Consider the following 27,867-nt stretch of genomic DNA (forward strand, 5'->3'; position numbering starts at 1 on the left):
AAATCACCCCAAATCACCCCAAAATCGGCCTGAATCACCCCAAACCAGCCCCAGATCGCCCGAAATCACCCCCAAACCGGCCAAAATCACCCCAAATCACCCCAAAATTACCCCAAAACAGCCCAAAATCACCCCAAACCAGCCTAAAATAACCCCAAACCAGCCCAAAATCTGCCGAAATCATCCCAAAATCTCCTCAAATCACCCCAAAATTGCCCGAAAGCACCTCAAAATTCCCCAAATGACCCCAAAAGAGCCCCAAAGCAGCCTGAATTCACCCCAAAATGCCCCTAAACCACCGCACATCCCCGCTTCCATGGGTGCCCCCCCACCCCCCCATTGTTTGCCCCTCCCCATGTCTATGGGTGCCCCCCCATGTCTATAAGTGCCCCTCCCATGGGTGCCCCCCCCCCATGGGTGCCCCCCCATCTCGATGGGTGCCCCCCACCCATGGTGCCCCCCCATGTCTATGGGTGCCCCCCCTCCCATGAGTGCCCCCCCATGTCTATGGGTGCCCCCCCTCCCATGGGTGCCCCCCCATGTCTATGGGTGCCCCCCCTCCCATGGGTGCCCCCCCATGTCTATGGGTGCCCCCCCACCCATGGGTGCCCTCCCATGTCTATGGGTGCCCCCCACCCATGGGTGCCCCCCCCCCAGGAGGAGCTCCCTGCCCTGGCTGCCCCCAGGCCCCCCCCCGGGCTGTCCTTCCTGGTGCCTGAGCCCGAGGACCTCGAGGACCTCTACAGCCGGTACAAGGTAGGGGGGGACATATGGGGGGCTATGGGGTTATGGGGGCTATGGGGTAGTGGGGGGCTATGGGGGGCTATGGGGGCTATGGGGTAGTGGGGGCTATGGGGTAATGGTGTGCTATGGGGTAATGGGGGCTATGGGGTAGTGGGGATAATGGGGGGCTATAGGGGCTATGGGGTAGTGGGGGGCTACGGGGTAATGGGGGTCAGTGGGGGTGATGGGGGTCAATAGGGTAATGGGGGCAATGTGGGTCAGTGGGGGTCAATTGGGGTCAGTGGGGGTCAGTGGGGGTCAATGGGGGTCAGTAGGGTCAATGGGGGTCAGTGGGGTCAATGGGGTCAGTGGGGGTTAGTGGCATCCACGGGGATCATTATGGGATGGAGAGCCTCATTATTATGGGCTGTGGGCCCTATTTATGGTCTGAATGGTGACTATTATGGGATGAATAGTGACCATGGTGGGATGGATAGTGATCATTATGGGATGGATGGTGGCTATTATGGTCTGTATGTGAGCATTATGGGATGGATAGTGGCTATTACGGCGTGTGTGTGGGCATTATGGGATGGATAGTGGCTGTTACAGGTTAGATACTGACCATTATGGGATGGACAGTGACTAGTATGGTCTGTCTGTGACCATTATGGGATGGGCAGTGTCCATTATGGCCTGTATGGTGGCTATTATGGAGAGTGTGGGACCATTATGGGATGGATTGTGGCTATTATGGCGTGTATGTGACCATTATGGGATGGATGGTGGCTGTTATGGCGTGTATGTGATCATTTTGGGACGGACAGTGACTATTATGGTCTGTATGGTGGCTATTATGGTGTGTACGTGACCATTATGGGACGGACAGTGACTATTATGGTCTGGCGCAGCGGCTGCAGCAGGAGCTGGAGTTCCTGGAGGTGCAGGAGGAGTACATCAAGGACGAGCAGAAGAACCTCAAGAAGGAGTTCCTGCACGCGCAGGAGGAGGTCAAGCGCATCCAGAGCATCCCCCTCGTCATCGGGCAGTTCCTGGAGGCCGTCGACCAGAACACGGCCATCGTGGGCTCCACCACCGGTGGGCACGGCGAGGGCAGGGGGTAGCCCCATATTTCAGCAGCAAGGATAGAGCCCCATAGAGCAAGGCCATGGAGAGAGCCCCATAGATCAGCACCATGGATAGGGCTCCATAGGTCAGCACCATGGATAGGGCTCTATGGCTCAGCACCATGGATAGGGCTCTATAGGTCAGCACCATGGATAGAGCCCCATGGGTCAGCACTATGGAGAAAGCCCCATAGATGAGGGCCGTGGATACAACCCTATGGCTCAGCACCATGGACAGAGCCCCATGGGGCAGCCCCATACCTAGAGGATGATGGGGGGGCTGTAGCCCTATAGATTAGGGATGTGGAGCGACCTCCACTGACTCTCATTGGCTCCTATTTATTCCTATTGACCCCTATTGCCCCCATTGACCCCATTGATTCCCATTGACTCGCATTGGCCCCCATTGACTCCATTGACCCCCGTTGACGCCCTTTGACCCCCATTGAGTTCCATTGACCCCATTGACCCCCATTGACTCCCATTGACCCCCATTGACTCCCATTGGCTGCCATTGACTCCCATTGACTCCCACTGACGCCCCTTGCCCCCCCTTGCCCCCCCATAGGCTCCAATTACTACGTGCGCATCCTGAGCACCATCGACCGGGAGCTGCTCAAGCCCAACGCCTCGGTGGCGCTGCACAAGCACAGCAACGCCCTGGTGGACGTCCTGCCCCCCGAGGCCGACAGCAGCATCATGATGCTCACCGCCGGTAGGGCCGCCGTGGGGCAGCGGTGCGGACGGATGCAATGGGGAATCAGTGGGGCTGTAATGGGGAGGGAAGGAAGAATCAATGGGGCAGCAGTGGGGCTGTAATGGGGTGGCAATGGGGAGGGAAGGGGGAAGCAATGGGGAGAGTAAGGGGAAGCAATGGGGAATCTGTGGGGAAGCAATAGGGTAGCAATGGGGAAGTAATGGGGCAGCAATGGGGAAGCAATGGAGAGAGTAAGGGAAAGCAATGGGAAATCTGTGGGGAAGCAATGGGGAATCTGTGGGGAAGCAATGGAGAGAGTAAGGGGAAGCAATGGAGAATCTGGCGAAGCAATAGGGTAGCAATGGGGAAGTAATGGGGCAGCAATGGGGAAGCAATGGAGAGAGTAAGGGGAAGCAATGGGGAATCTGTGGGGAAGCAATAGGGTAGCAATGGGGAAGTAATGGGGCAGCAATGGGGAAGCAATGGAGAGAGTAAGGGGAAGCAATGGGGAATCTGTGGGGAAGCAATGGGGAATCTGTGGGGAAGCAATAGGGTAGCAATGGGGAAGTAACGGGGCAGCAATTGGGATGCAGTGGGCATGCAATGGGGCAGCCATGGGGTAGCTATGGGATAGCAATAGGGAAGCAATGGGGCAGGTGTGGGGCAGCCATGTGGCAGCAATGGGGAAGTAATGGGGCAGCAATGGGGTAGCAATAGGGAAGCAATGGGGCAGGTGTGGGGCAACAATGGGGATGTAATGGGGCAGCAGTGGGGAGGGAAGTGGGAAGCAATGGGGAGGGAAGTGGAAAGCAATGGGGCAGCCATAGGGCAACAATGGGGAAGCAATAAGGGATCAATAGGGAAGAAATAGGGATGCAATGGGGAATCAAAGGGGCAGCAATGGGGATGGAAGGGGGTGGAGGGGTCATGGGGGGGATGGAGGTGGATGGGTGGCCCCATTCATGCCTATGGCGCTGGAGCTCCATTCATGCCCACGGTTGGGAGGCTCCATCCCTGCCCCATAGCAGGGCTCTCGTGCCCCATAGCCGTGGGTGCCCTGCCCCATTGCCGTGGGTCTGTGCTCCACTGCAGACCAGAAGCCGGATGTGATGTACGCCGACATCGGGGGCATGGACATCCAGAAGCAGGAGGTGCGCGAGGCCGTGGAGCTGCCCCTGACCCACTTCGAGCTCTACAAGCAGGTACCAGCTCCATAGCGCTGCCCCATGGCGCTGCCCCATAGTCCTGCCCCATAGCCCTGCACCATAGCCCTGTTCCATTGCCCTGCTGCATAGCCCAGCCCCATCGCCCTGCCCCATAGCCCTGTCCCATAGCCCTACCTGCATAGTGCTGCCCCATGGTCCTGCCCCATAGCACCCACTCCTAAGGAGCACTTTTGGGTGCCAGCCCCATTGCTTTGCTCCATAGCCCTGCCCCGTAGCCCTGCCCTATTACTCTACCCCATAGCCCACCCCCCCCAAGTGGGTGCCAGCATCATTGCTCTACCCCATAGCCCAGCCCCATTGCCATGCCCCATAACCCTACCCCATTGCTCTGCCCCGTAGATCGGCATTGACCCCCCCCGAGGTGTCCTCATGTATGGGCCCCCCGGCTGTGGCAAGACCATGCTGGCCAAGGCAGTGGCACATCACACCACGGGTAGGGCACCCATGGGTGCTGGGGGGGATCCGTGGGTCTCTATGGGGTCTCTGTGGCTCTCTAGGGGTCCCTATGGGGTCTCTAGGGATATCTATGGGTTTCTGTGGGGTTTCTGTGGGTCTCTATTGGGTCTCTATGGGGTCTGTATGGGTTTCTATGGGTCGCTGTGGGTCTCTATGGGGTTATAGCAGGGTCCAGGCAGTGTTGCTGCGCATCCACCAAGGGGCAGTGTAGTGCTGCAGCCCACTGGGAGGACACGCTCCCTCTGCTCTATGGGTCGCTATGGGTCCCTATAGGTCTCTGTGGGTCTCTATGGGTCCCTATGGGTCTCTATGGGGTTTCTATGGGTCTTTGTGGGGGTCTCTGTGGGTTTCTCAGGGTTACTGTGAGGTTTCTATGGGTCTCTCTGAGGTTTCTATGGGTGTTTATGGTGTCTCTATGGGCGCGTATGGGGTCTCTATGCGTCCCTATGGGTCTCTATGGGGTTTTTGTAGGTCTCTATGTGGTTTCTGTGGGTTTCTATGGGTGTTTATGGGGTCTCTGTGGGTCCCTATGGGTTCGCTATGGGTCCCTATGGGTTCGCTATGGGTCCCTATGAGTTCCTATGGGTCCCTATGAGTCCCTATGGGTTCGCTATGGGTCCCTATGAGTCCCTATGGGTCCCTATGAGTCCCTATGGGTCCCTATGGTTCGCTATGGGTCTGCCCCCCAGCGGCCTTCATCCGCGTGGTGGGCTCGGAGTTCGTGCAGAAGTACCTGGGCGAGGGGCCCCGCATGGTGCGCGACGTCTTCCGCCTGGCCAAGGAGCACGCCCCCGCCATCATCTTCATCGACGAGATCGACGCCATCGCCACCAAGCGCTTCGACGCCCAGACCGGCGGTAACGCCGTGGGGCGGCCGTGGGGCTGGCGGGGGGGGGCACTGGGGGGCGTTGGGGTGGGGGGAGGAGCCCCATAGGGACTGCAATGGGGGGCTCATTGGGGGTCATTGGGATGGGGTTGGGGGGAAGAGCCCCATAGGAAAGCCAGTGGGGGGGTCCATTGGGGGTCATTGGGGTGGGGGGAAGAACCCCACAGGGACTGCAGTGGGGGGGTTCCATTGGGGGGCATTGGGGTGGGGGGAAGAGCCCCATAGGGACTGCAGTGGGGGGGTTCCATTGGGGGGCATTGGGGTGGGGGGAAGAGCCCCATAGGGACTGCAATGGGGGGGTTTGGGCTCATTGAGGGTCTCTGGGGGGTCTCGTAGACTCAATGGGGGGTTTGTGGGACACCCCCGTCTATGGGGTGGGCGGAGGGGCCATTGGGGGTCATTGGGTTGGGGTTGTGGGGAAGAGCCCCATAGGAAAGCCAATGGGGGGTTTGGGGGTGCCATTGGGGTGGGGTGAAGAGCCCCATAGGGACTGCAATGGGGGGTCCATTGGGGTCATTGGGGTTGGGGGAAGAGCCCCATAGGGACTGCAATGGGGGGCCCATTGGGGGTCATTGGGGTGGGGTGAAGAGCCCCATAGGGACTGCAATGGGGGGTCCATTGGGGTCATTGGGGTGGGGGGAAGAGCCCCATAGGGACTGCAATGGGGGGGGTTGGGGGCGTGTTGGGGGGACCCACTGAGGGTTACTGGGGCAGTCCATAGGTGTTCTGTGGGTGCTCTATGGGGCAGTCCACGGGTGCTATGCGGCAGACCATGTGTGCTCTATGGGGCAGTCAGTGGGTGCTCTATGGGTGCTGTATGGGGCACCCATGGGTGCTATGGAGCAGTCCATGGGTGCTATGGGGCAGTCAGTGGGTGCTCTATGGGGCATCCATGGGTGCTATGGAGCAGTCCATGGGTGCTATGGGGCAGTGGGTACTCTATGGGTGCTCTATGGGGCAGTCGGTGTTCTATGGGTGCTCTGTGGGGCAGTTAGTGGGTGCTCTGTGGGTGCTCTGTGGGGCAGTCAGTGGGTGCTCTATGGGTGCTATGGGGCACCCATGGGTGCTCCATGACCCCCAGCTGACCGTGAGGTCCAACGCATCCTCCTGGAGCTCCTCAACCAGATGGATGGCTTTGACCAGAACGTCAACGTCAAGGTGGGGCCCATGGGTGCTATGGGGGTCCTATGGGAGTTCTATGGGGTCCTACGGGAGTCCTATGGTTGTTATGGGGGTTCTATGGGTGCTATGGATCTCTTGTGGGTTTTTTCAGGTCCTGTGGGTCCTATGTCCTATGGGTCTCGTATGGGTTCTATGAGGTCCTATGGTGTCTATGGGGCTCTATGGATCTCCTATGGGTTCTATGAGTTCTTTGAGCTCTTATGGATCTTCTATGGGTTCTATGGGTCCTCTGGGGTTCCGTGGGTCTCTATGGCTGCTTATGGGTCTCTGTGGGTCCTATGTATTCCATGCATCTTCAATGGGTTCCATGGGTCTCTATGGGTCCTATGGCCCTGTGGATCTCTATGGGTCGCCAATGGTTCCCTATGGGTCCCCCCCGCAGGTGATCATGGCCACGAACCGCGCGGACACCCTGGACCCGGCGCTGCTGCGCCCGGGCCGCCTGGACCGCAAGATCGAGTTCCCGCTGCCCGACCGGCGCCAGAAGCGCCTCATCTTCTCCACCATCACCGGCAAGATGAACCTCTCCGAGGAGGTCGACCTCGAGGACTGTATCCGCCGGCGCGCCCGGGGGCTCCCTTGGCTCCATGGGGCTCCATTGGGTTGGCTTCATGGGGCTCCATTGGGTTGGCTTCATGGGGCTCCATTGGGTTGGCTTCATGGGATGCCGTTGGGTTGGCTTCATGGGGCTCCATTGGGTTGGCTTCATGGGCCTCCATTGGGTTGGCTTCATGGGGCTCCATTGGGTTGGCTTCATGGGGCTCCCTTGGGTTGAGGTCATGGGCTTCCATTGGGTTGGCTTCATGGGTCACCGTTGGGTTGAGCTTCATGGGCTTCCATTGGGTTGAGGTCATGGGCTTCCATTGGGTTGGCTTCATGGGCCTCCATTGGGTTGGCTTCATGGGCCTCCATTGGGTTGAGTTCATGGGCTTCCATTGGGTTGAGGTCATGTACTTCCATTGGGTTGGCTTCATGGGCCTCCATGGGCCTCCGTTGGGTTGAGGTCATAGGCTTCCATTGGGTTGGCTTCATGGGCCTCCGTTGGGTTGGCTTCATGGGCTTCCATTGGGTTGGCTTCATGGGCCGCCGTTGGGTTGACCTCATGGGCCTCCGTTGGGTTGACCTGATGGCCATGATTGGGTTGACCTCATGGTCTTCCATTGGCTTGACCTTGCCCATCCTTGCCTTGCCCTGATGCTGCACCCATGGCGTGACCCCATAGCCCATCCCGGGACATTGGGGTGCCCACGGGGACAGTGGGGTCACCATGGGGGAGATAGTGGGGATACCCGGACCCATGGGGAGACGTTGGGCTTGGGGACCACATGGGGACCCTATGGGGACGTGGAGAAGAGGATGTTTCCTTCACCCCCCCCCCAAGACGTGGCGCGGCCCGACAAGATCTCCGGCGCCGACATCAACTCCATCTGCCAGGAGGTGGGTGCCACCATGGGGGTGGGGGCACCCATGGGGTGGGGGCAGCAGGTGGCCCACCATTGGGTTGACTTCATGGCCATCAATGGGTTTGTCATCGTTGGGTTGACTCGATGGCCACCAATGGGTTGACTTGATGGTCATCAATGGCTTCATGGCCACCATTGGGTTGGCCATTAATGGTCCATCATTGGGTTGACCTGATGGCCATCAATGGCTTCATGGCCATCAATGGCATGGTCCACCATTGGGTAGACCTGATGGCTATCAACAGCATGGCATGGCCACCATTGGGTTGATCTAATGGCCATCAATGGGTCGACCTGATGGCCAGCAGTGGTTTCATGGCCATCAATGGGTCAACCTGATGGTCATCAATGGTTTCATGGCCATCAGTGGGTCACCGTGATGGCCAGCAATGGTTTCATGGCCATCATTGGGTCAACCTGATGGTCATCAATGGTTTCATGGCCATCAGTGGGTCAACCTGATGGTCTTCATTGGGTCAACCTGATGGCCATCAATGGGTCGACCTAATGGCCATCATTGGGTCAACCTGATGGCCACTGTTGCGTTGACCCAACGGCCAATGGTCCACCATTGGGTCGACCTGATGGCCATCAATGGGTTGCCCCAACGCCCGCCCTTGCTGTGGGGTTGCCCCGGCTGCCCCAATGCCCCCCTCCCCATAGCCTGTGGGTGCTGTGGGACGCTATGGGGTGCTCTTGCCCCACAGGGGGGCATGCTGGCCGTGCGGGAGAACCGGTACATCGTGCTGGCCAAGGACTTCGAGAAGGCCTACAAGACCGTCATCAAGAAGGACGAGCAGGAGCACGAGTTCTACAAGTGACCCCCAATAAAGCGCCCGGCGCCCCACAGCAGCTCGCTTGGGGGGGGGGGGGGGGGGGGGGCGGCTGTGGGGTGGGGGGAGCCATGGGGGGCGTCGCTGGGGCCATGGAGGGCGTCGTTGGGGCCATGGGGACCTCAATGGGGCATCACTGGGGCCATGGGGACATCGTTGGGGCCATGGGGACCTCAATGGGGCATCACTGGGGCCTTGGGGGCATCGTTGGGGCCATGGGGACCTCAATGGGGCATCACTGGGGCCATGGGGACCTTAATGGGGCATCACTGGGGCCATGGGGACCCCATTGGGGCATCAGTGAGGCCATGGAGATGGCCATGGGGAGCCACTGGGGGACACTGGGGTGATGCTGGGGTGCATTGGGGCCATACTGGGATGCACTGGGGTCATACTGGGATGTATTGGGGTGATCCTGGGTTGCACTGGGGTCATACTGGGATGCATTGAGGAGCTATTGGGATTCACTGGTGCGATACTGGGATGCATTTAGGGGCTATTGGGATGCACTGGGATCATACTGGGATCTATTTAGGGGCTTTTGGGATGCACTGGGGTCATACTGGGATGCGTTGAGCTATTGGGATTCACTGGTGCGATACTGGGATGAACTGGGATGCATTTAGGGGCTACTGGGGGCTATTGGGATGTACTGGGGTCATACTGGGATGTATTGGGGTGATACTGGGATGCACTGGGATGCATTTAGGAGCTATTGGGATGCACTGGGGTGATACTGGGACGAGTTTAGGGGCTATTGGGATGAACTGGGATCATACTGGTATGCACTGGAGTCATACTGGGGTGCATTGGGATGCGCTGGGATCATACTGGGATGCATTTAGGAGCTACTGGGATGCACTGGGATCATACTGGGGTGCACTGGGATCATACTGGGACGCACTGGTGTCATACTGGGATGCATTGGGATGCACTGGTGTCATACTGGGACGCACTGGTGCCGTACTGGGATACATTGGGATGCATTCAAGACCTAACGGGGGGGGCATACCGACAAAGGGGGCGGAGCTTCCACCTCTGGCCCCGCCCCTCATTGCGTCACCGCCTCCGTCCGTCCTCTTCCCCCGGGCGCCGCAGTGCGCCGGGGCCGAACGGTCCCGAACGCGTCCGAACGGCCCCGAACGCGTCCGAACGGGTCTGAACGGTCCCGAACGGGTCTGAACGGCTCCGAACGAACCCGAACACCCCCGAGCGGGTCCGGCCATGCCTTGAAGCGGCTCCTCCGTCCCGTCCCCCCCCCCCCGTTCCTTGTCCTTATCCCGTTCCCGACCGTTCCGTCCCGTTCCTGACCGTTCCTGACCGTTCCCCCCTCCGGAAACGCCCGAAGCGGACCCGAAGGGTTCCGAACGGAGCCGAAGCGGACCCGAACCCGAACCCGAGCCGGCCGCCGCCATGTTGGAGCCCGGCCTCCCGCTCCTCCTCCTCGGCCTCCTCATGGGTGAGCCCCCCCCAATGTCACCCCTATGGCACCCTATAGCTCCCTATAGCACCCTATGGCACCCTATAGCACCCTATGGCACCCCTATAGCACCCTATGGCACCCTATAGCCCCCCTATAGCACACTATGGCACCCCTATAGCACCCTATAGCACGCTATGGCACCCTAGAGCCCCCCTATAGCACCCTATGGCACCGTGTAGCTTCCTATAGAACCCTATGGCACCCTATAGCTCCCTATAGCACCCCTATAGCACCCTATGGTACCCTATAGCACCCTGTAGCACCCCTATATCACCCTATAGTCCAATATCACCCTATGGCACCCCTATAGCACCCTATGGCACCCTATAGCACCTCTATACCCCCCATAGCCCCCCTCTAGTGTCCTATAGGGTTCTATGGGGCTGGGACCCCCCCCATAGGGTCCCATTGTGGCCTCTGGCACCTGCTCTGTGCCCCCCCCCCCCCCCCATGAAGGTGTCACGTGACTGTGCTGCAGTGACCTCTGTGACCTCATTGGGAGCCATTGATACCCCATTGGCACCCATTGATACCCTATTGGCACCCATTGATGCCCATTGGCACCCATTGATACCCCATTGACACCCATTGATACCCCATTGGCACCCATTGACACCCCATTGACACCCATTGATACCCCATTGACACCCATTGATCACCCATTGATCACCCATTGGCACCACTGTATCCCTATGTTCCCTATGGATCCCCCCCATTAGGGGGCGGTTTTGGGGTATTTTGGGCTGGTTTTGGGTCTTTGACGGCATTAGCCGTTTAGGGCCCGTTTGGGGGGGTTTTTCCCCGTTTTCACCCGTTTTTCCCCATTTTCTCCCCATTTTTCCCCGTTTTCACCTGTTTTTCCCCGTTTTCCCCCGTTTCCTCAACATTTTCCCCATTTTCCCCCCATTTTGTCACCGTTTTTCCCCCTTTTCCCCATTTCCTCACCATTTTTCCCCGTTTTTCCCTGTTTCCCCCCTTCTCCCCCCATTTCCTCCCTGTTTTCACCCATTTTCCCCCCCTTTCCCCTGTTTTTCCCCATTTTCTGCCCTTCTCCCCCATTTCCTCCCTGTTTTTCCCCATTTTCCCCCATTTCCCCCCACTTCCCCCCATTTCCCCCCACTTCCCCCCCATTTTCTCCCATTCCCCCCCATTTCCCCCCCGTTCCCCCCCATTTCCCCCCCATTCTCCCCCATTCCCCCCATTCCCCCCATTCCCCCCCATCCCCCCATTCTCCCATAACCGCCATTCCCCCCATTTCCCCCATAGCCCCATTTCCCCCCATTCCCCCCATTTTTCCCCCCAAACCCCCATTTCCCCCCCATTTCCCCCCCTTTCCCCCCCCATTTCCCCCCATTTCCCCCCCATTTCCCCCCATTTCCCCCCATCCCCCCATCCCCCATTCCCCCATTCCCCCCATTCCCCCCATTTCCCCCCATTCCCCCCCATTCCCCCCATTCCCCCCATTCCCCATTTCCCCCATTCCCCCCATTTCCCCCCCCCCCATTTTCCCCCCATCCCCCGTTCCCCCCATTCCCCCCCCCCCCCATTTCCCCCATTCCCCCCCATTCCCCCCCATTCCCCCCATTTCCCCCCCATTCCCCCCGCATTCCCCCCCCATTCCCCCCCATTCCCCCCCATTCCCCCTGCATTTCCCCCCATTTCCCCCATTCCCCCCCATTCCCCCCCATTCCCCCCCATTTCCCCCCATTTCCCCCCCATTTCCCCCCATTCCCCCCCATTCCCCCCCATTCCCCCCATTCCCCCCCGTCCCCCCATTCCCCCGCTGGCAGCCGGGCGCGCGCAGGGCGGCTGCGTGGAGGTGGCGTCGGGCAGCGAGGCCGTGCTGGGGCTCCCCTTCCGCCTCCTGTGCATCGCCTGCAAGCGCCGCAGCGAGACCCCCGCCGAGGCCAGCGCGGAGTGGTTCTTCCGAGGGGAGGGGGAGGCCGCGTTCCATAAGGTACCGGCGGGCGGCTGGGGGGCGTTGGGATGGGGTGGGATGGGTTGGGATGGGTTGGGATGGGTTGGGGTGGGTTGGGTTGGGATGGGTTGGGTTGGGATGGGTTGGGATGGGTTGGGGTGGGTTGGGATGGGTTGGGTTGGGTTGGGATGGGATGGGATGGGTTGGGATGGGATGGGTTGGGTTGGGTTGGGATGGGTTGGGTTGGGATGGGTTGGGATGGGTTGGGGTGGGTTGGGATGGGTTGGGTTGGGATGGGTTGGGTTGAGATGGGAGATGGGTTGGGTTGGGATGGGTTGGGGTGGGTTGGGATGGGTTGGGATGGGTTGGGTTGAGATGGGATGGGTTGGGATGGGTTGGGTTGGGATGGGTTGGGATGGGTTGGGTTGGGATGGGTTGGGATGGGTTGGGTTGAGATGGGATGGGTTGGGATGGGTTGGGTTGGGATGGGTTGGGATGGGTTGGGTTGGGTTGGGTTGGGATGGGATGGGTTGAGATGGGTTGGGTTGGGATGGGTTGGGTTGAGATGGGTTGGGATGGGATGGGATTGAGATGGGATGGGTTGGGATGGGTTGGGTTGGGATGGGTTGGGATGGGTTGGGTTGGGATGGGTTGGGATGGGTTGGGTTGAGATGGGATGGGTTGGGATGGGTTGGGTTGGGATGGGTTGGGATGGGTTGGGTTGGGTTGGGTTGGGATGGGATGGGTTGGGATGATTTGGGATGGTATGCGATGAGATCGGTTGAGATGGGATGGTGTGGGATGGTGTGGGGTGCTATGGGATGGGTTGGGTTGGGGTGGGATGGGTTGGGATGGGATGGGTTGGGTTGGGATGGGTTGGGATGGGATGGGTTGGGTTGGGATGGGATGGGTTGGGTTGAGATGGGTTGGGATGGGATGGGTTGGGTTGGGTTGGGGTGGGATGGGTTGGGTTGGGATGGGTTGGGATGGGATGGGTTGGGTTGGGATGGGATGGGTTGGGTTGAGATGGGTTGGGATGGGATGGGTTGGGGTGGGTTGGGGTGGGATGGGTTGGGTTGGGTTGGGATGGGTTGGGATGGGTTGGGTTGGGATGGGTTGGGATGGGTTGGGTTGGGTTGGGTTGGGATGGGTTGAGATGGGATGGGTTGGGTTGGGTTGGGATGGGTTGAGATGGGTTGGGGATGGGAATGGGATGGGTTGGGATGGGATGAAGTGGGATGGGTTGGGTTGGGATGGGTTGGGTTGGGATGGGTTGGGTTGGGATGGGGTGGGTTGGGGTGGGTGGGTTGGGACAGGATGGGCTGGGGTGGGTTCAGTTGGGATGGGATGGGGATGGGAATGGGATGGGTTGGGGTGGGATGGAGTGGGATAGAATGGGATGGGATGGGATGGGGGATGGGGTGGGATGGGATGGGTTGTGATGAAGTGGGATGGGTTGGGGTGGGTTGGGATGGAGTGGGATAGATTGGAATGGGGATGGGATGGGTTGGGATAAGACTTGGATGGATGGGATGGGATGAGGTTGGGATGGGGATGGGATGGGCTGGGATGGGGATGGGATGGGTTGGGATAAGACTTGGATGGGATGGGTTGGCATGAGATTGGGATGGAGTGGGATGGATCGGGATGGGAATGGGATGGACTGGGATTGTACTGGGAACCACTGGGAGGCACTGGGGTCATACTGGGAGTTACTGGGCCCATGCTGGGTTCCTACTGGTCTGCCCCCCCCAGATCCTGGAGTACAGCCCCGAGGAGCCGCCGTGGGTGGCGCCGGGCCCCTTCCTGGGGGTGCTGTCATGGAACGGCTCCCGGGGCACGCGGGACCTGCAGGACCTCTCGGTGCGGCTCGAGGCCGTGGGGCGGCCCCACGGCGGCCACTACGTCTGCCGCCTGCGCCGCAACCTCACCTTCGAGGGCTACGTCTACAGCCTGGCGCGCAACCAGACCCTGCGCCTCGCCGTGGTGGAGCGCGGTACTGCGGGGGGGTCAAGGGGGAGCAGTGGGGGTCAGTGGGGATCAATGGGTGTCAATGGGGGTCAATGGGTGTCAATGGGGGTCAACGGGTGTCAATGGGACTCAATGGCTGTCAATGGGGGTCAATGGGACTCAGTCATGGTCAATGGAGGTCAGTGGGTGTCAATGGGACTCAATGGCTGTCAATGGGGGTCAATGGGACTCAGTGGTGGTCAATGGGGGTCAGTGGGTGTCAATGGGACTCAATGGGTGTCAATGGGACTCAACGGGTGTCAATGGGACTCAGTGGGTGTCAGTGGGACTCAATGGGACTCAGTGGTGGTCAATGGAGGTCAATGGGTGTCAATGGGACTCAACGGGTGTCAATGGGACTCAACGGGTGTCAATGGGACTCAGTGGGTGTCAGTGGGACTCAATGGGACTCAGTGGTGGTCAATGGAGGTCAATGGGTGTCAATGGGACTCAACGGGTGTCAATGGGACTCAACGGGTGTCAATGGGACTCAGTGGGTGTCAATGGGAGGAGTCAATGGGGCTCAATGGGTGGAGTCAATGGGGCTCAATGGGGATCTATGGGTCTCAATGGGGCGGATGTGCAGCGCGCCGGGACCTGGCGTCCATCGTGTCCGAGGTGCTCATGTACGTGCTTATCGTGGGGGGTCAATGGGGCTCAATGGGAGGAGTCAATGGGGATCAATGGGGCTCAGTGGGGATCTATGGGTCTCAATGGGGCGGATGTGCAGCGCGCCGGGACCTGGCGTCCATCGTGTCCGAGGTGCTCATGTACGTGCTTATCGTGGGGGGTCAATGGGGCTCAATGGGAGGAGTCAATGGGGATCAATGGGGCTCAGTGGGGATCTATGGGTCTCAATGGGGCGGATGTGCAGCGCGCCGGGACCTGGCGTCCATCGTGTCCGAGGTGCTCATGTACGTGCTCATCGTGGTGCTCACGCTGTGGCTGGCCGCAGAGATGCTCTACTGCTACCGCAAGGTGGCGGCGGCAGCCCCGCCCCCCGACAGCGCGTGCGTCACCCGGGGGGGCGGGGCCAAAGGGGGGAAGGGGCGGGGCTAAAGGGGGAAGGGAGAAAGGGGTAGGGTCAATGGGAAATGGGGTGTAATCAGTGGGAAAGGGGCTGAGCGGATGGGAAAGGGGGCGTGGTTAAGGGGGAAGGGGTGGGGCTAAAGGAGAAGGGGAGGGGATAATGGAAAAAGGGGCGGGGCTAAAGGGATAGGGCCAGTAGAAAATGGGTGTAATCAATGGGGGTGAAATCAATGGGGGCTGAGCCAAGGGAAAAGGGGGCGGGGCTTATCGGGGTAGGGGAGGGGCTAAGGGGTAAAGGGGGTGGGCCAAAAGGGGGAAAGGGGAGGAGCTAAAAGGGATTGGGGTAGGGTCAATGGGAAAGGGGTGCTGTAGGGGTCTGAGGGGTGCTATGGGGGTCTATAGGGTGCTATGGGGGTCTATAGGGTGCTATGGGGTGCTATGGGGGGGTCTATAGGGTGCTATGGGGTGCTATAGGGTGCTATGGGGTGCTATAGGCTCCCTGTCCCCCCACAGGTCCGAGTACCTTGCCATCACCTCGGAGAGCAAAGAGAACTGCGCAGGGGTGCAGGTGGCCGAGTAGCACCCATGGGTGCTGCTGCCCCCCCCCCTCCCCCTATAGCACCCCCTATAGCACCCATAGCACCCACCCCCCCTTACACAGCGCCCCCCCCTGCAATAACCCCCCCGGGGGGGGCGACCCGGCCCCCCCCTGCACCCAGCACCATTGCACGGCTCCTATGGAAGGGGTACAGCACCCATGGGTGCTCCTGTGGATGGCTGTTGGCACCCATGGGTGCTCCTGTGGATGACTGTTGGCACCTATGGGTGCGCCTATGGATGGACTCAGCACCCTATAGAAGGTCCCAGCACCCATGGGTGCTCCTATGGATGGCTGTTGGCACCCATGGGTGCTCCTGTGGATGGCTATTGACACCTATGGGTGCTCCTATGGATGGACCCAGCAAGTTAAAGAAGGACCCAGCACCCATGGGTGCTCCTTTGGACAGCTGTTGGCACCTATGGGTGCTCCTATGGATGGACCCAGCGCGTTAAAGAAGGACCCAGCACCCATGGGTGCTCCTGTGGGCGGCTATTGGCACCTATGGGTGCTCCTATGGATGGACCCAGCACCCATGGGTGCTCCTGCAGATGGCTGTTGGCACCCATGGGTGCTCCTATGGAAGGACCCACAACAACCCCCACCCCGCCCCCAGCACTGAGCTGTGCATGCAAATGAGCCAGATGCAAATGAACTTATGCTGATCAGCTCCGCGCTGATTGGCCCTATGCTGATGAGCCGCGCAAGCTGATTGGCTGTATGCAAATGAGGGGGCGGCACACGATGTCTGATCTGCAAATGCACTTTATGCAAATGAAGCCCCCCGCTAGTGACTGTGTGTATGCTAATGAAGGTGTGAACATGCTAATGAGAGGGTGAATTATGCAAATGACAGGCAAATTAGGGTTAACGATGCAATGCATTGGTTATTAGTTATTTGAATAACTAACCAGATGATATGGTTAGTTATTCAAATGAGTCTCATTAAGGATGCAAAATGCGTGTCATGGAGGGTGTGTGCTAATGAATATGCTAATTACTCATCATGCAGTAGGCATAGGGGATAGTGCTGAGAGAATGCAGTGATTATAGCGTATATGCAAATGAGTCGGTACGGTAATTAGATGATATGCAAATGCGTCCATAAATGGGCAATATGCAAATCAGGCCATGCATTGATTGGGTGGTATGTAAACGATGTGGTATGGTAGCTAATGAGTATGCAAATGAGTGGATATGCTAACAAGGAGATACGCAAATGAAGCAATATAAGCAATGGGTGGCATGCAAATGATGCGGTGTAATTATGACCCATTATGGAAATGAGGGTGTGATATGCAAATGAAGCTGTCGATATGCAGATGAGCAGTCTTGCTAATCAGGCTGCATGCAAATAAGACTATATGCAAATGAGGCTCTACGCAAATGAGTCTTCAACCCACCAGGCCTGTGAGCTCTGTATGCTAATGAGCCCTATATGCTAATGCGTCCTATGCTAATGAACCCCATGCTAATAGGTGTCCTTCTAGGCACCAACCACTCAATCTGTTACGCAAATCAGCCCCATGTTAATGAGCTCGATGCAATTGAGACACTTAAACCCCGCCCACATCCAGGCGGTGGCGGGAAAATGACGCAATAAGGGCGGGAACGGGCGGTGACGTCAGTGATGGGATGGGCGGGTTGTTCGTGGCTTAATGGGGAGGGGGTGATGACGTCATTAATGACGTCCGGCCCGACCGGTTTGGGGGCTTCAATGGGGGGAAGCGTCGGCGGTGACGTCACCCGTTTGGCGCGCAATTACGAGCGTTTTTGGCGCGCCCTGACCTCAATGAGAGGGTTTGGGGGGGGGGGGGGAGGGGCAATGATGGGGTTCGGGGGGGGAGGGGCGGGGTTTAAGGGGGCCCCCCCGCGGCTGCAGCCCCAGAACGGAGCCGAACGCGTCCGGTGCAGGCAAGAAACGGGCGGGGGGCGTTTGGGAGCGTTTTGGGGCGTTTGGGGGCCGTTTGAAGGCGTTTGGGGGCCGTTTGAAGGCGTTTGGGAGCGTTTGGGGGCCGTTTGAAGGCGTTTTGGGGCGTTTGGGAGCGTTTGGGGGCGTTTTGGGGCCGTTTGAAGGCGTTTGGGAGCGTTTTGGGGCGTTTTGAAGGCGTTCTGGGGCCGTTTGAAGGCGTTTTGGGGCGTTTTGGGGCCGTTTGAAGGCGTTTTGGGGGTAATTGCGGGCGTTTGGGGGCGTTTCGGTGCATTTGGGGGTGATGTTTGGGGTAACTAAAGGGGTTTGGGGGTGTTTGGGGGCGATTGAGGGCGTTTTGGGGGTAATTACGGGCGGTTTGGGGCGTTTGCGGGTGTTTTGGGGGCGTTTGGGGGTCAATTTTGGGGTAGCTAAACCGGTTTGGGGGTGTTTTGGGGGCGTTTGTGGGGTTACTGAAGTCGTTTGGGGGCGTTTCAAAGGTAACTACAGGCGTTTGGGGAGGGTTGAGGGCGTTTTGGGGCTTTTGGGGGGTAACTAAAGGCGTTTGGGGGCGTTTTGGGGGTAATTAAAGGCGTTTGTGGCGTTTTGGGGGTAATTAAAGGCGTTTGTGGCGTTTTGGGGGTAATTAAAGGCGTCTGGGGTGTTTTGGGGTGTTTTGAGGTGGTTTTCAGGGTGTTTGAGGGCGTTTTGGGGTCCTTGGGGGGTAAGTGCAGGCGTTTGGGGGTGTTTGGAAGCGTTTTGGGGGTAACTAAAGGCGTTTGAGGGTGTTTGGAAGCGTTTTGGGGGTAACTAAAGGCGTTTGAGGGTGTTTGGAAGCGTTTTGGGGTCATTGGGGGGTAGCTCCAGGCGGTTTGGGGTGGTTTGGGTGAATTTGGGGGGCATTGAGGGCATTTGGGTCACTTGAGGGGGTTTTGGGGACACTCGGGGTGGTTTGGGGGCAGTTTGGGGTGGTTTAGGGGTGTTTTGGTATGTTTCGGGGTATTTTGGGGTGTTTCAGGGTATTTTGGGGTATTTGGGGGTGGTTGAAGTGTATTTTGGGGGGGTTTAGGGGTATTTTGGGGTGTTTTGGGGTGGTTTAGGGTATTTCGGGGGGGTTTAGGGCTATTGGGGTGTTTGGGGGGTATTTTGGGGCTATTTGGGAGGGTGGGGGTATTTGGGGGTGTTTTGGGGGTGTTCTAAGGGTATTTGGGGGGGTTGGGGGTATTTTGGGGTGGTTTAGGGTATTTGGGGGGGTTTAGGGCTATTGTGTTTTGGGCGTATTTTGGGGCTATTTGGGGGGGTTGTGGGGTGTTTTAAGGGTATTTTGGGGTGTTTCAGGGTATTTTGGGGTATTTGGGGGTGGTTGAAGTGTATTTTGGGGGGGTTTAGGGGTATTTTGGGGTGTTTTGGGGTGGTTTAGGGTATTTCGGGGGGTTTAGGGCTATTGGGGTGTTTGGGGGGTATTTTGGGGCAATTTGGGGGGGGTCGGGGTATTTTGGGGTGTTTTGGGTCTATTTGGGGGTGTTTTGGGGCTATTTTGGGGTGTTTTGGGGTGTTTTAAGGGTATTTTGGGGTGTTTTGGGGCTATTTTGGGGTGTTTGGTTGCTATTTTGGGGTGTTTTGGGTCTATTTGGGGGTGTTTTGGGGCTATTTGGGGGTGTTTTGGGGTGTTTTAAGGGTATTTAGGCGTGTTTTGGGGCTATTTTGGGGTGGTTTAAGGGTGTTTTGGGGCTATTTGGGGGTGTTTTTGGGTCGGTTTTGGTGACGGGGGTGTCGGGGCCGCAGGTGGGGGGGGCCATGGGGCGCTTGTGCCGGTGCCGGGGTCGCAGACGGGGTCAAGGTCGGGGTCAAGGTCGGGGTCAGCGGCGGCAGCGCCAGAAGCCCTGCGGGTGCCCCTGCAAGGTACGGAACGGGGGGGATTTGGGGGGGTGGGGGGAATTTGGGGGGGGTTTGGGGGCGCTTTTGGGGGGTTGGGGGGAATTTGGGGGTTGGGGTGAAGGGGGGGGTTTGGGGGTGAATTTGGGGGGGTTGGGGGTGAATTTGGGGGGTTTGGGGGGAATTTGGGGGGTTTGGGGGGAATTTGGGGGGTTTGGGGGGAATTTGGGGGGTTTGGGGGTGAATTTGGGGGGGTTGGGGGGGTTGGGGGTGAATTTGGGGGGTTTGGGGGTGAATTTGGGGGGGTTGGGGGGGAATTTGGGGGGGTTGGGGGGGAATTTGGGGGGGTTGGGGTGAATTTGGGGGATTTGGGGGGGTTTGGGGGGAATTTGGGGGGGTTTGGGGGGAATTTGGGGGGTTGGGGGTGAATTTGGGGGGTTTGGGGGGAATTTGGGGGGTTTGGGGGTGAATTTGGGGGGTTTGGGGGTGAATTTGGCTGTTTTCAGGGAAATTTGGGCAGTTCGAAGGTGAAATTGGGCGTTTCGGGGGTGAATTTCAGTGTTTCTGGGGTAAATTTGAGCGTGTTGGAATGAAATTGGGCATTTGGGAGGTGAAATTGTGAGGTTTGGGGGTGAATTTGGGCATTTTGAGGTAAATTTGGGCAGTTTTTGGTTGAATTTGGGCGGTTTTTGGGTGAATTTGTGTGGTTTTGGGGTGAATTTGGGTGGTTTTGGGGTGAATTTGGGCGGTTTTGGGTGAATTTGGGCGGTTTTGGGGTGAATTTGGGCGGTTTTGGGGTGAATTTGTGTGTTTTTGGGGTGAATTTGGGCGGCTTTGGGGTGAATTTGTGTGGTTTTGGGGTGAATTTGTGTGTTTTTGGGGTGAATTTGGGCGGTTTTGGGTTGAATTTGTGTGGTTTTGGGGTGAATTTGTGTGGTTTTGGGTTGAATTTGTGTGGTTTTGGGGTGAATTTGTGTGTTTTTGGGGTGAATTTGGGCGGTTTTGGGGTGAATTTGTGTGTTTTTGGGGTGAATTTGGGTTGTTTCCTTGGGGGCCACCTCTCACACCTCCCCTTTGCAGCCCAGCTGCTGCCCGTCGATGACATCACCGATGACGTCGCCGATGACGTCACCGCCGCTCGCCGTCACCACCACCTACATCATCTGGCCCCCCCCCGCCATCACCACCATGGGGGGGCCCCGCGTGGCCGTTGTTGGGGGTCCCGAGCCCCCAAAATGCTGCTTTTAGCCCCAAAATGTTGCTTTTAGCCCCAAAATGTTGCTTTTAGCCCCAAAATGCTGCTTTTAGCCCCCAAAATGTTGCTTTTAGCCCCAAAATGTTGCTTTTAGCCCCAAAATGTTGCTTTTAGCCCCAAAATGTTGCTTTTAGCCCCAAAAATGCTGCTTTTAGCCCCCAAAATGCTGCTTTTAACCCCAAAATGTTGCTTTTAGCCCCCAAATGCTGCTTTTTGTCCCAAAAATCTTCATTTTGTGGCCGTTTGGACCCTAAAGAATGGTTTTTAACCCCAAAATTCACCTTCCCCCTCAAGCCCCCGCCCCGTTCCCAAAGGGAATTTGGCAACGAAGCGACCTGTGCCCCAAAACCACCGGTTTTCACCCCAAAACCGCCCTAAAACACCCCAAAACTGCCCAAATCTGACAAAAAACGCCCAAATTTGTCCCCAAAACGCCCAAATCCACCCCAAGAATGCCAAAATTTACCCCCAAAACACGCAAATTTAACCCAAAACGCCCAAATTCACCTAAACCCGCCCAAATTTACCCAAATTCGCCCCAAACTGGGTTCAACTTCATCCACACCGAAACCTTTGCCCCAAAATCGGAGGTTTTGGGGGTGGGGCAGAACCCAATCGATCCCCGGCCCCAAAATGACAGGTTTTTAACCCAAAACGCGACCTCGCGGGGGGGATTTGACCTAAAAACGCTGTTTTCACCCCAAAAAACGTTGGGAAACGCTGGATTTCGCTGCGAAAACGCATCGATTTGATACCCAGACCCGCTTTTGACCCAAAAAGCGGCGTTTTCAGCCCAAAAACGTTGGGAAACGCCGGAATTCGCTGTGAAAATGAATAAATTTGACACCAAGGCTCTTTTTTGACCCAAAAAGCGGCGTTTTCAGCCCAAAAACGTTGGGAAACGCTGGATTTCGCTGTGAAAACGCATAAATTTGATACCCACAGCAGTTTTTGACCCAAAAAGCGGCGTTTTCAGCCCAAAACGGGGGGGGAGGGGGGGGGCATTCGCTTCTCGCCCCCGAATTCCCCCTTTTCCACCTTAAAACGCGGAGGTGATGACGACATCGAGTCCTTTTGGCGCCAAAAAGGGGCGGGGCGCATCCGGGTGTGCGGGAGGGGGCGGGGCCAAGGAGGGGGCGGGGCCATGGAGGGAGAAGGCGCCACGGGGGGGGTCGCGCTCCTGACCCGGGTCCTGCCGGGGGGGGGAGGGGACCGGAAGTTGGGGGGGGAGCCCCTGGCGGTGGGGGTGAGTGGGGGAGGGGGCTATGGGGTGCTGTGGGTCTCTATGGGTCTCTATGGGTCTCTATGGGTCTCTATGGGGTCTCTATGGGTCTCTGTGGGTCTCTGTGGGGTCTCTATGGGTCTCTATGGGTCTCTATGGGTCTCTATGGGTCTCTGTGGGGTCTCTATGGGTCTCTATGGGGTCTCTATGGGTCTCTATGTGTCTCTGTGGGTCTCTATGGGTCCCTATGGGTCTCTATGGGTCTCTATGGGTCTCTATGGGTCTCTGTGGGGTCTCTATGGGTCTCTATGGGGTCTCTATGGGTCTCTATGTGTCTCTGTGGGTCTCTATGGGTCCCTATGGGTCTCTATGGGTCCCTATGGGTCTCTATGGGTCTCTATGGGGTCTCTATGGGGCCTCTATGGGTCTCTATGGGGTCTCTATGGGGTCTCTATGGGGCCTCTATGGGTCTCTATGGGGTCTCTATGGGGTCTCTATGGGTCTCTATGGGGTCTCTATGGGTCTCTATGGGTCTCTATGGGTCTCTATGGGTCCCTATGGGTCTCTATGGGTCTCTATGGGGTCTCTATGGGTCCCTGTGGGTCTCTATGGGTCTCTATGGGTCTCTATGGGTCTCTATGGGTCTCTATGGGTCTCTATGGGTCTCTATGGGTCTCTATGGGGCGCTATGGGGCTCTATGGGTCTCTATGGGTCTCTATGGGTCTCTATGGGTCCCTATGTGTCTCTATGGGTCTCTATGGGGTCTCTATGGGTCTCTATGGGTCTCTATGGGTCTCTATGGGGTCTCTATGGGTCTCTATGGGTCTCTATGGGGTCTCTATGGGTCTCTATGGGGTCTCTATGGGTCTCTATGGGTCTCTATGGGTCTCTATGGGTCTCTGTGGGTCTCTATGTGTCTCTATGTGTCTCTATGGGTCTCTATGGGTCTCTATGGGTCTCTATGGGGTCTCTATGGGTCCCTATGGGTCTCTATGGGTCTCTATGGGTCTCTATGGGTCCCTATGGGGTCTCTATGGGTCTCTATGGGTCCCTATGGGGTCTCTACGTGTCTCTATGTGTCCCTATGTGTCTCTATGTGTCTCTATGGGTCTCTATGGGTCTCTATGGGTCTCTATGGGTCCCTATGGGGTCTCTATGTGTCTCTATGTGTCTCTAAGGGTCTCTATGGGTCCCTATGGGTCTCTATGGGTCTCTATGGGTCCCTATGTGTCTCTATGGGTCTCTATGGGTCCCTATGGGTCTCTATGGGTCTCTATGGGTCTCTATGGGTCTCTATGGGTCCCTATGGGTCTCTATGGGTCTCTATGGGTCCCTATGGGGTCTCTACGTGTCTCTATGTGTCCCTATGTGTCCCTATGTGTCTCTATGTGTCTCTATGGGTCTCTATGGGTCTCTATGGGTCCCTATGGGGTCTCTATGTGTCTCTAAGGGTCTCTATGGGTCTCTATGGGTCCCTATGGGTCCCTATGGGGTCTCTATGTGTCTCTATGTGTCTCTAAGGGTCTCTATGGGTCTCTATGTGTCTCTATGGGTCTCTATGGGTCCCTATGGGTCTCTATGGGTCCCTATGGGGTCTCTATGTGTCTCTATGTGTCTCTATGGGTCTCTATGGGTCTCTATGTGTCTCTATGGGTCTCTATGGGTCTCTATGGGTCTCTATGGGTCTCTATGTGTCTCTATGTGTCTCTATGGGTCTCTATGGGTCTCTATGGGTCTCTGTGGGTCCCTATGGGGTCTCTATGGGTCTCTATGTGTCTCTATGGGTCTCTATGGGTCTCTATGGGTCCCTATGGGTCTCTATGGGTCTCTATGGGTCCCTATGGGTCTCTATGGGTCCCTATGGGTCTCTATGGGTCTCTATGGGTCCCTATGGGGTCTCTATGTGTCTCTATGGGTCTCTATGGGTCTCTACGTGTCTCTATGTGTCCCTATGTGTCCCTATGTGTCTCTATGTGTCTCTATGGGTCTATGGGTCTCTATGGGTCTCTATGGGTCCCTATGTGTCTCTATGGGTCTCTATGGGTCTCTATGGGTCTCTATGTGTCTCTATGGGTCTCTATGGGTCCCTCTGGGTCCCCGCAGGTTTCCCAGCTCCTGTTGGGGGCGCTGCAGTGCGCGCTGGGGGCGGGGCTGTTCGTGGCCCTGCAGCACCCGGTGGGGGCGGAGCTCGGGGCCCCCATAGGGGCAGGAGCCGTGGTGAGGGGGGGGCACTTGTGGGGCAGGAGGGCACTTGTGGGGCAGGAGGGGGAACACTTGTGGGGCAGGAGGGCACTTGTGGGGCAGGAGGGGGAACACTTGTGGGGCAGAGGGGGAACACTTGTGGGGCAGGAGGGGGAACACTTGTGGGGCAGGAGGGGGAACACTTGTGGGGCAGGAGGGCACTTGTGGGGCAGGAGGGCACTTGTGGGGCAGGAGGGGGAACACTTGTGGGGCAGAGGGGGAACACTTGTGGGGCAGGAGGGGGACTTGTGGGGCAGAGGGGGAACACTTGTGGGGCAGGAGGGCACTTGTGGGGCAGAGGGGGAACACTTGTGGGGCAGAGGGGGAACACTTGTGGGGCAGAGGGGGAACACTTGTGGGGAGGAGGGGGGGCTCTTATGGGGTTGATGGGGGGCACTTGGGCTGAGGGGGCACTTGTGGGGCAGGGGTGGCACTTATGGGGCAGAGGGGGCACTTACAGGGCGGGGGGGCAGTTGTGGGGCAGAGGAGCACTTATGGGACAGAGGGGGTGGTTGTGGGGTGGAATTGAGGGGTGGGGTTATGGGGTGGTTATGGGGCAGGGGGTGGTTATGGGGTGGTGGACACTTACAGGGCACTTATATGGGGTGCTATGGGGAAGGGTGGGCTCATATTGGACCGGGGGGAGCACTTACGGGGTGGGCCCCACTTATGGGGCAGAGCGTGACCCACATCTGCCCCCCCAGCTGATGGTGTCGGGGGCGGTGCTGGTAGCGATGGCGCAGAGGCCCTCTGTGGGGCTGGTGAGTGGGGGGAACACTTATGGGGCAGCTGTGGGGTGCTATGGGCTGGCTATGGGGCAGATATGGCATGCTATGTGTTGGCTGTGGGGCAGCTGTGGGGTGCTATGGGCTAGCTATGGGGCAGCTGTGGGGTGCTATGGGCTAGCTATGGGGCAGCTACGGGGTGCTATGGCCTGCCTATGGGGCAGCTATCAAGTGGCTATGGGGCAGCTATGGGGCACTATAGAGTGCTGTGGGGCACTATGGGATGCTGTAGGGTACGGTGGGGTGATATGGCTTGGCTATGGGACACGATGTGGGGCAGGTGACCTGGGGGGGGGTGTGACCCATAGAGTGCCCCATAGGCTCACGTGTGGGGCTGCCCCATAGGCGCGGGCAGCGCTGGCCCTGGGGGTCGTGGCCTCCATCGGCTCCTTCCTGGCACTGGGGCTGCAGGGGCTGCTCCTGCCCCACACCTGCCCCACGTGCTACAACCTGGGGCCCTCCCACGAGGTAGGGGGCGCTATGGGGTCTCTGTGGGTCTCTGTGTTTCTCTATGGGTCTCTGTGGGTCTCTGTGGGGTCCCTATGGGTCTCTGTGGGTCTCTATGTGTCTCTATGGGTCCCTATGGGTCTCTATGGGGTCTCTGTTGGTCTCTATGCATCTCAGTGTTTCTCTATGGGTCTCTATGGGTCTCTAAGGGTCTCTGTGTTTCTCTATGGGGTCTCTATGGGTCCCTATGGGTCCCTGTGGGTCCCTATGGGGTCTCTATGGGTCTCTATGGGTCTCTATGTTTCTCTATGGGGTCTCTATGGGTCCCTATGGGTCTCTGTGGGTCTCTATGGGGTCCCTATGGGTCTCTATGGGTCTCTATGTTTCTCTATGGGGTCTCTATGGGTCCCTATGGGTCTCTGGGTCTCTATGGCGTCTCTATGTTTCTCTATGGGGTCTCTATGGGTCCCTATGGGTCTCTGTGGGTCTCTATGGGGTCTCTATGGGTCTCTATGGGGTCCCTATGGGTCTCTATGGGTCTCTATGGGTCTCTATGGGTCTCTATGGGGTCTCTATGGGTCTCTATGGGTCTCTATGGGTCTCTATGGGGTCTCTATGGGTCTCTATGTGTCTCTATGGGTCTCTATGGGTCTCTATGGGTCTCTGTGTGTCTCTATGGGTCTCTATGGGTCTCTATGGGTCTCTATGGGTCCCTATGGGTCTCTATGGGTCCCTATGGGGTCTCTATGGGTCTCTATGGGTCCCTATGGGGTCTCTATGGGTCTCTATGGGTCTCTATGGGGTCTCTATGGGTCTCTATGGGTCCCTATGGGTTCCTCACCCATCCCCGCCGCCAGGGGGCGCTGCTGGGCGCGCACGCGCTCCTGATGACGTCAGCGGCGGCCGGGGCCGCCCTCGCCGTGACCGGGTCCGTGGCGGCCGCCAGGGGGCGCCCAAAGGCGGGGGCGGGGCCGGTGAGTGCGGGGGGGGGAGGGGAATGGGGCGGGGCCAAAAGGGGGCGTGGCCACGACCCTGACCCCGCCCCCTCTTTGCCCCCCTCCCCCCAGCCCGTTGTGATCTACCAGACGTCACTTCCTGCGTCGGGGGGCGGGGCTTAAGCGAGGCCACGCCCCCCTTCTGGCTCCGCCCCTCAATAAAGGTCTATGGGGCGCTATAGGGTGTTGTGGGGCTCTATGGGGCCTTATAGGGTGCTATGGGGCTCTATGGGGTGCTATAGGGTGTTATGGGGCTCTATGGGGTGCTATAGGATGTTATGGGGCTCTATGGGGCGCTATAGGGCTCTATGGGTGCTATTGGGTGTTACAGGGCTCCATGGGGTGCTATAGGGTGCTATAGGGCTCTATGGAGTACCATAGGGTGCTATAGGGCTCTATAGGGTGCTATGTATGGACCAGTGCATCCCAGTGTGGGCCAGTATAACCCAGTATAGCCCAGTATGGACCAGTATAGCCCAGTATGGACCAGTATAACCCAGTATAGCCCAGTATGGACCAGTACATCCCATTATGGACCAGTATAACCCAGTATGGACCAGTATAACCCAGTATAACCCAGTATAGCCCAGTATGGACCAGTACATCCCATTATGGACCAGTATAGCCCAGTATGGACCAGTATAACCCAGTATAACCCAGTACATCCCATTATAGACCATTACTCCCAATAGGGCACCTTAAGCCCCGCCCCTTTCCCCTTAAGCCCCGCCCCCGGACGCAGCGCCCCCTAGCGGCGGTTACCAAACAGATCCTTTATTGGGGGGGGACCCCAAAACCTCCCCCCCCCCCCAATGGGACCCCCCCATTGTGGAGGGGTCCCATTGAGGGGGGCCTATGGGGGGGGACAATGGGGGGGTAACAATATGGGGGTGCTATGGGGCGGGGGTCTCATATGGGTGCTATGGGGTGGGGGGACCCAATATTGGGGTGCTATGGGGTGGGGGGACCCAAAATTGGGGTGCTATGGGGCAGGGGTCTCATATGGGTGCTATGGGGTGGGGGTACCCAATATTGGGGTGCTATGGGGTGGGGGGACCCAAAATTAGGGTGCTATGGGGCGGGATTCTCATATGGGTGCTATGGGGTGGGGGGACCCAATATTGGGGTGCTATGGGGCGGGGGTCTCATATGGGTGCTATGGGGTGGGGGGGACCCAATATTGGGGTGCTACGGGGTAGGGGTACCCAAAATTGGGGTGCTATGGGGGGGGTCTCCTATGGGTGCTATGGGAGGGGTCCCATATGGGGCAGTCCCCTTGGGGTCTATAGGGGGGTGCTATGGGGTGGGGGGTCCCAATATTGGGGTGCTATGGGGCAGGGTTCTCATATGGGTGCTATGGGGGGGGCGACCCAATATTGGGGTGCTATGGGGCGGGGGTCTCCTATGGGTGCTATGGGGGGTCCTATGGGGTGGGGGGTCCCAATATTGGGGTGCTGTGGGGGGGTCCCATATGGGGCAGTCCCATTGGGGTCTATAGGGGGGTCC

At 58.1% G+C, this 27,867-nt stretch overlaps 3 protein-coding genes across 3 annotated transcripts; all 3 read left to right on the forward strand.

Annotated features, from left to right (window-relative positions):
* Positions 1 to 652: 652 nt before the first annotated feature.
* On the forward strand, positions 653 to 8,581 carry PSMC4 (proteasome 26S subunit, ATPase 4; the record flags this gene model as incomplete). Its single annotated transcript, XM_057408708.1, has 10 exons — positions 653 to 756; positions 1,635 to 1,821; positions 2,419 to 2,565; positions 3,640 to 3,749; positions 4,113 to 4,206; positions 4,919 to 5,086; positions 6,197 to 6,273; positions 6,680 to 6,848; positions 7,679 to 7,734; positions 8,468 to 8,581. Coding segments are annotated over 10 exons (1,226 nt in total), but the record flags the coding sequence as incomplete, so codon positions are not given.
* A 1,425-nt stretch (positions 8,582 to 10,006) lies between these two features.
* Positions 10,007 to 15,693, forward strand: SCN1B (sodium voltage-gated channel beta subunit 1). Its single transcript, XM_057408705.1, has 5 exons — positions 10,007 to 10,052; positions 11,867 to 12,033; positions 13,750 to 13,990; positions 14,879 to 15,014; positions 15,547 to 15,693. Exons 1-5 carry the CDS (start codon positions 10,007 to 10,009, stop codon positions 15,611 to 15,613), a joined length of 657 nt encoding a protein of 218 aa, XP_057264688.1. The 3' UTR covers positions 15,614 to 15,693.
* Positions 15,694 to 19,337: 3,644 nt separating this feature from the next.
* Positions 19,338 to 26,484, forward strand: LOC130598851 (uncharacterized). Its single transcript, XM_057408707.1, has 8 exons — positions 19,338 to 19,442; positions 20,496 to 20,627; positions 21,635 to 21,916; positions 23,997 to 24,110; positions 24,839 to 24,895; positions 25,265 to 25,387; positions 26,224 to 26,340; positions 26,434 to 26,484. Exons 1-8 carry the CDS (start codon positions 19,338 to 19,340, stop codon positions 26,482 to 26,484), a joined length of 981 nt encoding a protein of 326 aa, XP_057264690.1.
* Positions 26,485 to 27,867: the final 1,383 nt, after the last annotated feature.

Source organism: Pezoporus wallicus, unplaced genomic scaffold (assembly GCF_028554395.1).
Source record: "Pezoporus wallicus isolate ANWC-B61680 ecotype Strahan unplaced genomic scaffold, APGP_CSIRO_Pwel_v1 contig_9630, whole genome shotgun sequence".
Lineage (NCBI taxonomy): Eukaryota > Metazoa > Chordata > Aves > Psittaciformes > Psittacidae > Pezoporus > Pezoporus wallicus.